Consider the following 13,194-nt stretch of genomic DNA (forward strand, 5'->3'; position numbering starts at 1 on the left):
ATAAAATACATTCATTTATCATGAGTTCTGTGTAATTAGACCTAAAAAAAAAATAAGGCTACAAACCAACAGCACTATTCGGTATAACTTAATATGTTTTGTTTTACAAATTTTAGAACAGTTTTGCGTCATAAACTTTCTTTGAGGGGCCGCGAAAGAATGCACCGTACACAAGGGGGGCCGCACGTGGAATAAGTTTGAGAGCCACTGCGCTAAAGTACATAAGAGCAATACTATCATGTATTCTATATAATATAATTTATTCAATATTTCATTATTTTCTTGTTTTCTATTATTTCTTCCTTATACTTATAGCCTACGTGTTTGCTCTAAAACTATTATAAAACTATGATGTTTCCATACAAATTCATTTGTATAGGCCTGTTTATATATTAATAACACTTTACATCATGTGTGTGTGGGTGTGCGTGTGTGTGCTATATTTATATATTTATTAAGTATGTAAACATCATAATTTTAGAACAAACAGGAAAAAGACATAGGCTACGATATAAGGTAAAGAGAAGTAATAGAAAATATATGAAATATTTAATAAATGGTAATATTATTGATATAATGAACTCATTCAAATCTTTAATCTTTCTAAATAAATCATAAACTTAACGTGAATAAAACGCTATAAAAAACACAGAGAAAACAGACTTCGACAGGACACCGGACATCTTCTCTAATTATTTTTTAATTCTAATTATTAAAAGATTTCTAAATGATTTCATCACTCCAGTCTGTCCGTTTAAGGGCTTATTGCAACCATAAACACCAACGTTTATCTTCAAATGGTGTCTTCGACGACAGTATACTGTAAAAATGAAGGTCATCTCTTTTTGGCATTCCTATTCTGACACTAAACACCACAACAAGACATTTTCTAGTGAGTTATCTTGCTCATTTCACTCGTGTCTATATAATTTCCTCAGTTTTTCTGCCACCACATTGCGCGGCAGCTTGCAGTGACGTAACTGTGACGTCTACTCGCAAAAAGTCTATAAAGTTGCAATAGCAATATAGTTTTTCAGCATTTATTAATCTTTGTTAAAGGAATAGTACATCCGAAATTAAAAAGTCTTCGTGGGAAAATACGCTGTCATGAGGGAACCAATGATCGTCTTACTGGCTTTAAGAGATCATGCACCCCGCCTTTAACTAAGGTTAACAAACGCAAACCTTAATGTGCGTAATGTGCTACAATATTCATTATCATTACTTCTTTGCCAATTTAAACTTATTAACATTAGATAAGAGTAAAAAAAACTTAAAATGATGTCATAAAATCTGCATGTATAATAATAACGAGTAATAGTAAATAAAAATAACGGCGTTTAGTAATGATGACACATGAAGTAATGATGTCAGAACACAGGAAACTGTGGCCATGCCACATACTGTGAATGCACATGTGCTCTGTACACACATGAGAAGACACATTTACTCTGTACAGCCCCGATGGGAATGAGAGAGCACTTATAGAACGGAAGTATTAATGTCAGTTGAAATAACGGATAGTACTAACACTATTTGTAGATTCCTGTGCATTATATTACTGCAGTTCTTGGACTTATGTCTAACCTGTGTTGTCGAGCTCATCACTGAACGTGTGCCGCTCTCAGTCGGAGCGGCTCTACTGGGTGTGGTCTGCGGTCGGCGTGGTCGTAGGGGGACGGTGCTGGGAGTGGTCGGGGTGGACCGTGGCCTGGTTGGCTTAGCCGTGGTGGACGCAGTGGTGGTGGGTAGAACCTCGGTGGTCCTGATGTTAGCTGTTGTTGTGTCCATAGTGCTGGATGGTTCTGATGTGGTCGTTTCCGTAATAATAAACCGTTCATCTTCTTCCTCTGTGATGTCGAAGTCACCAGTGGCTACTGTACTCTCATCAATAGCTGTGGTTGAGTCCACGGCAACCACGGGAACGTCAGTAAGCCGAGGTGCGACCGTAGCCTTTGACCTCTCTTGTTCACGTTCAACTTCCTGCACATTCTCAACTTCCAAAATTCTTTCCCTCTCGGATTGTCTTTCTCTTTCCTGCTCCTTGGGGGTTATTGTTGTCTCCTCTTCAATCTCCTCATTTTTCTCATTCTCTAATTGGGGGTCGCTGTCTACTTCTTGTCCCAAACCGCTTTCTCGTTCTACTTCAGGTGGAGGTGGGCTACTGGGCTCTGCAGCTGGAGAAGCAGAGGGGGCGGGGCCAGTGGCCTGTGTCGTAGAAAGGGGGAGGGGCTCTTGCGTAGTGACAGACACGCCTGCTCCAGTCGGACTAACATCTATGTCTGGAACTGGAAGCATAGAGGAGGAGAAAAGAAAACAGTCAGGCAGGGATCAATACTGTAGCCATTTTAGGCCGGGTTAATGTGTCATATGATACCTTGCAGGAGCGTCTGCAAGGCATCAAAGCAACCTTTAGATTGGTCAGCACAGGAATGTGAACATCCCCATGGCAACACATGAATAAAATATCAATAACCTTGGTAAGAAATACCCATGCACACAAAAGATACAAAGAACAAAGCAAACAGCACCAGAACAAACAAAATCTATTCATTATGCAAACACACACATACCTTTTATGTGGTTGGTTGTTATCAAAACTATTATATTTCAACTTTGTTCTTTTGTTAAATAAAGGTGACATGTCACATGTCTAAGAAAAAATTTCCATATCTACAAGATGATTAACATGTGCACCTTTCTACATGCATATATATATATACACACATTTAATTGTTTTATCTATGTCTCAGGCCAGGCTTTAAAGTTGAAATAATAAAGTCATGAATAAATTCATGGGGTCACGTGCTGTACATTCTGCAGCGTTCATGTGTACTTTCATAACATTAGGCTACATAAAGCAATAAAATGGCATTTTGCCTTTAGAAAATTGTGTTTTCATTGCCTATATCTGAAAACATCTTAAGAACAACTTCTTAATTTCCAACTCAGCTTTGTACATTTATCCAGAGATAAAGCGTGAACTCGACTAGAGATGCTGTGCGTTGCCAAGTCCTCGGCTTTATTTTGAGTTCAGATTTGGGCTACTGTTTAAACTAACTATGTTAACATGCACAAAATATTGTCAATCCGACTGAATTTAATATGATTGAAGGTTACAAAAGTACAGTTTATATGCACCCTAAACATTGCAATCAGTGTTTAAGAAAAAAGAAAAACTTATTTGTGACTTTTTTCTCACCCCATTGGCAGATATATTTGCTTGTTTTAATCACAAATTCACTTAAATTGTATTTTTTTTACTAGACTTATTTTCTTAGGTCATTTTGCTCATCAAGAAAACACATCTTAATTTAAACAATTTGAAAACAAGACAAAAATACTAAGTAAGCAAGTCATTTTTTGCAGTGTGTAAAATCCAAAACGAATGTCTCCGCAAGCGCACAGCCAGGCTTGCCAGATTCACATATCAAAACCATCCCAATGGACACTCCAAACTATTTCAAAAGCATCCCAATGACTATTGACAGTCCAAATACCAATCACTAATGAACGAAATCCTTTCATCTTTACCCACAGAAAAAAAACAACCACGGAGACAGTTTAAATGGTAGCCAAATCTGAACTTGGAAAAAAATAAAGGACTTGGCAACGCCACCCAGCACACAGCATCTCTAGTCAAGTTCGCCGTTTAACTCTGGATAAATGTACAAAGCTGAGTAAGAGAAAGTTATTCTTAAAATGTTTTCAGATATAGGCAATGAAAACACAATTTTCAAAAGGCACAATGCTATTTTATTGCTTAATGTAGCCTAATGTTATGAAAGTACACATGAACGCTGCAGAATGTACACCCCGTGACCCCATTACCATTATAATGCATTGCCATTGCCTTGCTCTTGCATGTTTCTGTGATGAGAATTATGTGAGACGTAAATATGAGGTAAATATAAGAAGTAGCTTGAGCGCAAATGTATTTTTGAATCCGATTTAGAAAATACTACAATTCATGCGTTAACATGCATACCTTTCTCCTGATGATCAGATCACAGATCGGAGTACACCAATCCTTCAATACGATCCAAATTTGCATACAATCGTATTGATTAAGGTGAAGGCTTTCTGATTGAGCCATCAATACGATTACAAACTGATTATTTGGTTGCATGTAAACGTATACTGTATCCTTGGGTTGTTTTTTGTCTGCGAGTTAAAGATTAAAGGATTTGTTATTGGTATTCGGGCTGTGAATGAATAGTCATTGGGATGCTTTTGGGCTAGTTTCGAATGTCCATTGGGATGGTTTTGATATTCGAATCTGGCAACCCTGGCTGTGCGCTTGCGCAGACGTTCGGTTCGGATACTATATAATGTACATGTAAACGGAAATTTTTATCAGATTGCAATGTTTAGGGTGCATATAAACTGTATGGTATCTGGTAAATCTGAGACTGAAGAGTGTTTTATATACGAAGAAAAGGGGAACCAGAACAATTCCTGCTTATCAAGTGATCGTAATAACAGTAAACTAATAAGGAACATCAAATGATGACTTACAAAGACAAAAATACTAATATTTGGAGAAATGCATAAAAGCGGTACTTTATTTAAAGTCTCTAAATTTCGGTCAAAGAAAGAGAGGCTATAATAAATCTATGAATTTGTGGGAGGAATGTGTTACAGAGAGGGGGTGAGAGAGAAAAATGCAAAGGGAGGACAAACAGAGTGAAATGAATGAGACAGCACAAGATGAAGAGATTGAAGCGTTAAGTTGTGAGAACTACCAGCTGGTGAGGGGATTGGAAGTCCAGGCTGGACTTTTAAACAAGACAGCTGTGACCTCTTAATGAGTGATTCACACTCACACACATCTTCTAATGCTAACGAACACACCAACTCAGTGATACATCAGAAAAACACATTAGATATGTATAAGCACACTCACAGCCAGATCCAGAACCAGAGTAGAAGTCTTCATCGTCATACGGCTCATCACCAGAACTCTCCTCATCCGACGGCCGAGATCTACGACGCTGAGCCTAAAGACAGAAGCAGAAAAATAATGAGTTTTCGGATGTCAATTAGTATAATAGACAGATATAACAAATTAATCAACCATTTTTAGATATTTTTCTCTTAACAATAGCTGTGGTTTATTCTTTTTAAACTTTTGCCTAGTGTCTACTGCAGGCCCTGTAAATACTGTGTTTGTTTTAAATGTAGGGGTAAGTTCAAACATGGTAGCATGGTGGTTAGGTCGATTAGTGCTGTTTTTTGCATGCCTATGAATAATTGCTATATGCATGTATCATTATGAGATCCACAACCAATGCGATTCTACGTTATTAAAATGTAGTCATTGTTTATCCAGCAGTATAAAAAAGGCATTGTTTAAAAATCTCTAGATATCTGTATCAGGCATTAAAAGTTTCATTTTGGTTGACCACTAATTCACCGAGAGTAGAATTGCTTACTGCACAAATGTAATGGTACATTATTTGAACAATTAGCACACACTAGTATTGGTGTGTCTGTGCGTACATGTGTGAAGGGGTCTAGCGTAGGGTGCAGTTTCATCAGGAGGCCCATTGCTAGGGGCAACACTTGCTTTAACCCAATTTCTCTTTAAATTGGGATGAAAATTCTGCAGAAAATGAGTTATACACTGTCCTAAGACACAATGTGTTAAATGCATGAATGAAAACAGCATTAAAATAGAACATTACTATAGGTTCATCCTTTGCACATTTGTTAAGTTAAAAACAAACAGTGTAATGGCTTACAGATTCACAGCTCTACAGTACACTTCACAAATTTGAATATACATCACTCACCAGTACTAATTTTAGACACACTTCACTGAATATATGTTTCTCATATTCTTAACTCTTTCCCCACCATTGAGGAGTTCACTCGTCAATTAAGAGAAAACGCTTCCCTGCCAATGACAAGTTTTTCCGGCATCCGCAATACCGCTACTTGCAATACTTGCAACTTATACAACCCGGAAGCACGCCTCATGTGAAAAAGTAAGAACTCTGTGTATGTTTTGAGGATTGCTCTGAATCTGATCTCTATCAAAAGTCCTTCACAAAAATGAAATTATCTCAGCTTTTTGCTCAAAATTCTATTTTTTTTTTTTGAAGAAACCTACCCTTATTAATAGGTGATAAGAAGAGAACTCAAGGTAGGATTAAACTTTGTTTTATTTTTGTTTGAAAGCATAGGGTCTGTTCTTTCATTTGTTATTGTATGTTTATATATTTAATGTAGAAAATTTTCTGGAAGTCATTCGACTTTTGTGAAAATCATGAAAAATGCTGGCGGGGAAAGAGTTAATGGCCGTTTGAACAAGTTTTATGCAAAATTCACTCAATTTTTTTCTAGACAAATATAAATACTACAACTTATTTTTAAGGTGTAATGTGGGGGTTTTAGCGGCATCTAGTGGTCAGATTGCAAAATGCAACCAACCTCAATTTAGAAATGTAAAGAGAAGCTACGGTAGATATCAAGGACAAATATGTCGTCTGAGACAACATAAGTACGAAAAGCACTTTGTACACTTTGTAGTTTGTCCATATGTAGAAAAAAAACGGCTCATTCTAAGGTAATTCAAAACAATACAGTTCATTATGTTACCACTGCTAATATATTTATGTATATTATATTGCATTTTAAATCAAGAGATCCTTCTAAAAGTCCCACATTGCATTTTTAAAACTAATATATACAGTCTTGTTCAAAATAATAGCAGTACAATGTGACTAACCAGAATAATCAAGGTTTTTAGTATATTTTTTATTGCTACGTGGCAAACAAGTTACCAGTAGGTTCAGTAGATTCTCAGAAAACAAACAAGACCCAGCATTCATGATATGCACGCTCTTAAGGCTGTGCAATTGGGCAATTAGTTGAAAGGGGTGTGTTCAAAAAAATAGCAGTGTCTACCTTTGACTGTACAAACTCAAAACTATTTTGTACAAACATTTTTTTTTCTGGGATTTAGAAATCCTGTGAATCACTAAACTAATATTTAGTTGTATGACCACAGTTTTTTAAAACTGCTTGACATCTGTGTGGCATGGAGTCAACCAACTTGTGGCACCTCTCAGCTGTTATTCCACTCCATGATTCTTTAACAACATTCCACAATTCATTCACATTTCTTGGTTTTGCTTCAGAAACAGCATTTTTGATATCACCCCACAAGTTCTCAATTGGATTAAGGTCTGGAGATTGGGCTGGCCACTCCATAACATTAATTTTGTTGGTTTGGAACCAAGACTTTGCCTGTTTACTAGTGTGTTTTGGGTCATTGTCTTGTTGAAACAACCATTTCAAGGACATGTCCTCTTCAGCATAGGGCAACATGACCTCTTCAAGTATTTTAACATATGCAAACTGATCCATGATCCCTGGTATGTGATAAATAGGCCCAACACCATAGTAGGAGAAACATGCCCATATCATGATGCTTGCACCTCCATGCTTCACTGTCTCCACTGTGTACTGTGGCTTGAATTCAGAGTTTGGGGGTCGTCTCACAAACTGCCTGTGGCCCTTGGACCCGAAAAGAACAATTTTACTCTCATCAGTCCACAAAATGTTCCTCCATTTCTCTTTAGGCCAGTTGATGTGTTCTTTGGCAAATTGTAACCTCTTCTGCACATGCCTTTTTTTGAACAGAGGGACTTTGCGGGGGATTCTTGAAAATAGATTAGCTTCACACAGACGTCTTCTAACTGTCACAGTACTTACAGGTAACTCCAGACTGTCTTTGATCATCCTGGAGGTGATCATTGGCTGAGCCTTTGCCATTCTGGTTATTCTTCTATCCATTTTGATGGTTGTCTTCCGTTTTCTTCCACGTCTCTCTGGTTTTGCTCTCCATTTTAAGGCATTGGAGATCATTTTAGCTGAACAGCCTTTCATTTTTTGCACCTCTTTATAGGTTTTCCCCTCTCCAATCAACTTTTTAATCAAAGTACGCTGTTCTTCTGAACAATGTCTTAAACGACCCATTTTCCTCAGCTTTCAAATGCATGTTCAACAAGTGTTGGCTTCATCCTTAAATAGGGGCCACCTGATTCACACCTGTTTCTTCACAAAATTGATGACCTCAGTGATTGAATGCCACACTGCTATTTTTTTGAACACACCCCTTTCAACTAATTCAACTAATTGCCCAATTGCACAGCCTTAAGAGCGTGCATATCATGAATGCTGGGTCTCATTTGTTTTCTGAGAATCTACTGAACCTACTGGAAACTTGTTTGCCACGTAGCAATAAAAAAAATACTAAAAACCTTGATTATTCTGGTTAGTCACATTGTACTGCTATTATTTTGAACAAGACTGTACATATTGGACCAGTTGAAGTGCAGTATATAAGAAATGACTGCCGAAAAAGTATTCAGGTGGATAACACATGAGCACTGAGAGAATGCCAAGAGGTTTCAAAGCGGTCATTATCATAACACAGGCTAGCTGCTTTGAAGAAGTTAAAATAAGATACAGTTTGTTTGTTGTCTTTTCTGGTCACCGCACAATTGCATGTTGTTATTCAAGTTTTAACAGCTTCACTGCATAAAATGTAGATATATAAAAACTAGTTATGGCTAAATGTTTGTTTGGTACTGTATATGAAAAAAGTATATCGGCAGTTACTGTACGTGTTTTCAAAAAAACAATAAAGTCAGCAAGGTTTGGATGTTAGGGAATTTGCATTTCACAAAGCACAAATGTTCAACGTGAAAAAGCAATGCATGAAGTGCTCATGGCGATGCTATTAGTATAAAGCATTAGTAAGCATTAGCATAAAGCTGCCTCTCTGTTCCGGTTTACACTTGGGATTAAGATGCGTTTCAGGTGATATGATCAAAAGTGATCTCTTCTAAATACAGGTGTGAACAGGTTTCAAAACTTTTGTTATCAGACTACGAAAATAACATACAGAGGTGGTGAAAAACGCATATGACCACATTCCATCTATAGGGTAAATGCAAACCTGTTTCAAGCTCCCTGACAGCTGTAAATTTAGTTAACTTTCGATATCAAAGAATTGTGATTCTTTTGTTCAAAGTAGTTATAATAATAAGAAACAATGAACTTTTTGCAATGCATGCATTAATATATTGCCATGGGAAAGGATGTAAACAATCATTTACATTTAGCAAAAATCATAAAATCAGAGTTCCTGTTTCACCTCCCTTTTCCTCAATCAGCCTTTAACTCCTCTCGTCCGATCCTTCCCCCACCCTCATGACTGGTTGCTCTCCATTTCAGTAACACCCCATAAACACTAAAACCCATAAAGTCTCTCATACCCTCCATATAATCCCCCACACATAAACACATGCTGGGCCAAAACACACTTAAAGCTGTCTGTCACATCAGCATTTCTTTAAGCCTTAGTACACATAGACACTATTATAACTTTACTCATTCCTGTATGTGGCGTAAATACATTGTGTGTTTTGTAAAGTCTATTTCATCTGTGGAAGCATGCGTCAATCTTTTCTCCTGTGTACCTGTTAATTCAGATCTAGCCAATATTTTAGTACCACATAGGGCTGAGCAATATAGGAAAATATTTTACATAATATAATATAGGGGTGGTTTCCCAGACAAGGATTAGCTTAAGCCAATTTAATTAGGAAATCTAATTAATTTTAACAAACAAGCCTAACTAAAAACATTACTTCTGTGCATGTTGAGGCAAAACAAAGACCATGTATTTTAAGATATGTCAGTGCAAGTTGTTTTCATTTTGGACAGCTCTTACATTTATTTTAGTCTAGGACTAGTCTAATCCCTGTCTGGGAAACCGGCCCATAATGTATTATTGTAATAATACAAAAACAATTTAGATAATGTACTTGTTACAGTAAAATTATATTTAGGTACAGAGAAATATTAACAACATGTACCTACTACAGGGTTTAATATTTTGTTTTTGTTTTTAGGATTTGTTGCATCAAATAATGCTTATGTTTATTGCTATTGTAAGTGCATGTAATGAGTAACAAAGACACTATAAAATTAAGTGTTACCTATTGTTTTGCTTTTAAAATGTGTAAGAACCATCATTTTTACCTAGAAGCCAATGCAGGCTAAAAGATGAAATGTGTAATGAAAAAGGTGAAGCACATGCAACATGATCACAAAAATTACGTGAAATAGTCACAAAATATTTTTCTAATTTTTATGTCTCATTGTCACTATTCCCGCCATTGACTTTCTTTTCGTGTCAGTTTCACGTATTGGTTACTCAACAGTTTTTCCTATACCATTGTCGGTTTGGGGTTAGATTTGCTGTTTGCGCTATGAAGTATTGTTTTATAAAAAAAATTGTATGCTTTTTAAACCATTGTCGCCTGATGTTAGGGTTAGAGTTGGGTTTGGGTAAGGATGTCATTTTATATAACAGAAAGTCGTTCTAACCCCAAACCGAAGCGACAATGGTAAGAAAATAGAAAAAATTCCAATACGTGACAATGACACGGAAAAATTAGCAAAATATTTCATGACTATTTCACGTAATTTGTGAGATCAGGTTAAACAAATGTATCTCGGTAAAATCGTTACCAAACATGCACTGGCCAACAAAAGAGATTCTCATTCATTTCATCCCAAAACCATTTTAAATACTCCAATGTATTTAAAATGTTATTTTTATTACACAAATGCATGTGAGCGCCAGAGAATTGGCTCCCACTGTGACTCCATTTGAAAATCTATTAACCAAAGACTATTTACCGAATGCAATCTACTCTAATACAATTTCAGAAAGATATGCTTTAGATAAACCAGATCTAAGAGTTCTTCTTTATAAAATCACACATGACCGTGCCAAATCTCCTACTCTTGAACCAAGACTTAGCCAATATGCATATGTGGCTAAATTGTGTGTTTGTGTACGTCTGTGTATCCTCCCTTGTAATGGTGGGGTTGGTTTGTGGTGTAATTTGGTCTACGATATGATTAAGGGGGTGGAATTGGCTCACACAGCAAGACTTCTTTCGCAAACAGTTTGTGCGTGTGGGTGAGTGCGTAAAGAGATGTGCATGTGTGTGTGTATATGTGGGGGGAGTGTGAAGCAAGCTTTTTGGAGTCAGATGTAAATATCTAGTCCATCTGTCTGGCAGCACATAAAGAGAAAGAGCGGAGAGAAATATACATCTTTTATTTTTTCCTTCCTGCCACATTTGTTTTACTTCTGGTGTTGTCCAAGGGCTTCTTTTTACTGGACACAGCAGCTGTGAGGAGAGATTTTGTTTGTGCGTGCGTGTGTGCATGCGTGTGTATGTGTGTGTATGTGCGTGCGTGCGTGTGTGAGAGAGAGAGAGAGCGAGAGACAGACGAGAGAGAGACAGACATAGATCATTGTTTAAGTAAAGTTAAGAGGTGAGTTGGTCAGTAGGTAATGACCTCATTACCTCAAATCACACATTCACACGCACTTTTTTAAATTCAATCACATTTTTGGTACTAAAATGTTCCAAGTTATACAGAATACCATCTTTACCTGCAAATGATTTTGTGTGTGTGTGCGTGTGTGTGTGTGTGTGTGTGTGTGTGTGTGTGTGTGTGCGTGCGTGCGTGCGTGGTAGACGGCTGTTTCTGTGGGACAATCCTTAATCCAACCAGCAAGCGATCCCATAATCCCACAGGATTTGGACCATGTCAGATGCCCATGTGTGTAAGATGCCCTTTGTGTCAGTATCATCTCTATTGCATACAAGTACTCTGCAAGTGCTGTGATCAAATCTAACCATCTTTAACATTTGCCAGATTGAACATTTGCCAGATTGAACATTTGCAGTGTATTTTTTATCTGTGTACTGTAGTATGGCATATTAAAAAGTTAAACTGATACTAAATGAGACAAAAAATACGGTGGGACCTTAGAGAATTGATGGGATATTGAAAGCGGACTCCACATGACAGGTGTTTGAAAGTGAGGGGTTAAAAAAGTGCAGAAATGTCAGCCAAAAATGAAAGTTGTTTAGGAAGCAAAGAAAGTTGTTACAGAATAAGGTCACAAATAATTTTTTTATACGTGAACAGATGAAGTTATTGTTTATTTACATGTTTAACAAATGCTCAAAGCGACTTCTATATGAAAGAGCATTCAACATTTTCAACAATAAGCGCTTTTCTAATCACAAACATAAAATTGTAAACATGTTTTGAAGATTTTCAATGCTGTCTTGGGTTGGGTTATCCAAATGTGATGTGGGGAGATCGTCTCGGAGGGAGCTTTCCGCTCAAGAGTTGCTATGGAAACACTTCCATGGTATATTATCCGAGTCATGACCACTCTCCCACGCATCAGCCAGCCTACAGTACCCATAATCACTGCTGTCTAGGATAAACTCCACCCACACTGGGTAAAACCAGGTTAACATACATAAGCAGAGCATGTGCATATTCCGATCATGCGTTTATGGCGGGTGACCATTTGTACTACCCTAACCTAAGTGCAGATCTGCTGTGTGTCTAAGTACACTGCGTTTCAGAAGTTGAAATGATGGTTTTGTGTGTGTTTTTATGTCTGGGTGAATGAACGCTTTCTCCTCAAAAGCAGATGGAGCTTTCCGGGGATCATAACTTTTCGCGTGTTCCTAAGAAACTTTTCAAAGAAGCTGAAAAATGCAGCCAGGGGCTAGGGAATGGTTTGCCTTTGTGTCTATGTGGGTGTGCATGTAAGGGCGAGTGTGTGTGGCCAGTCTTTGTGATTATGAACAGTCCTCCCCCATTCCCAGAAGCCCCTGCTGTTCACAGTGTGTGTGTTTGAACTTCTGTGCGCGCCCACAGCTCCTCATTTCCCATATCTTTGGGGACAATCTCAATTTTGCTGCGCAAATATAAAGAGAGATAAGGTACGTATAGCTCTGTGCAAAAATACATTGTAGGGCTTTCTGGGGACACAGAAGCTGTATGTTTGACTGGGGTACTTATAAAGTACTGTATTATGGAAGGTTGTTGCTCAGTAACAGCATACCTGACTCGATTACAGAAGTGGAGGAGAAATACTTTGGAAACTTGGTCCGGCGTCAAGAATGTATCTTCTTAGCTACACTGCCCATACATTCATTATGTTATGTTTATGTAATGAGATCATCCTTTTGTTATATTTAGAAGCACAAAATTGTATGTGCATGCAATATTTCCTATAATGAATAATGATGGTTTTTTTTCCAGAAGCTGACTGGTCAATAAAGCGTT

The 13,194-nt window shown here is 37.4% G+C and overlaps 1 protein-coding gene across 1 annotated transcript in view; it reads right to left on the minus strand.

Moving 5' to 3' along the window:
• sdc3 (syndecan 3) overlaps positions 1–13,194 on the minus strand; it is a 34,455-nt gene that overhangs the window by 6,638 nt on the left and 14,623 nt on the right. The window contains exons 2-3 of the mRNA XM_065291042.2: positions 4,907–5,000; positions 1,588–2,288 (exon numbers count right to left, since the gene is read on the minus strand). Coding sequence (XP_065147114.1) covers positions 1,588–2,288; positions 4,907–5,000 — 795 coding nt within the window. The remainder of the gene's footprint in view (positions 1–1,587; positions 2,289–4,906; positions 5,001–13,194) is intronic.

This window comes from Paramisgurnus dabryanus, chromosome 19 (genome assembly GCF_030506205.2).
Source record: "Paramisgurnus dabryanus chromosome 19, PD_genome_1.1, whole genome shotgun sequence".
NCBI classification, from domain to species: Eukaryota; Metazoa; Chordata; class Actinopteri; order Cypriniformes; family Cobitidae; genus Paramisgurnus; species Paramisgurnus dabryanus.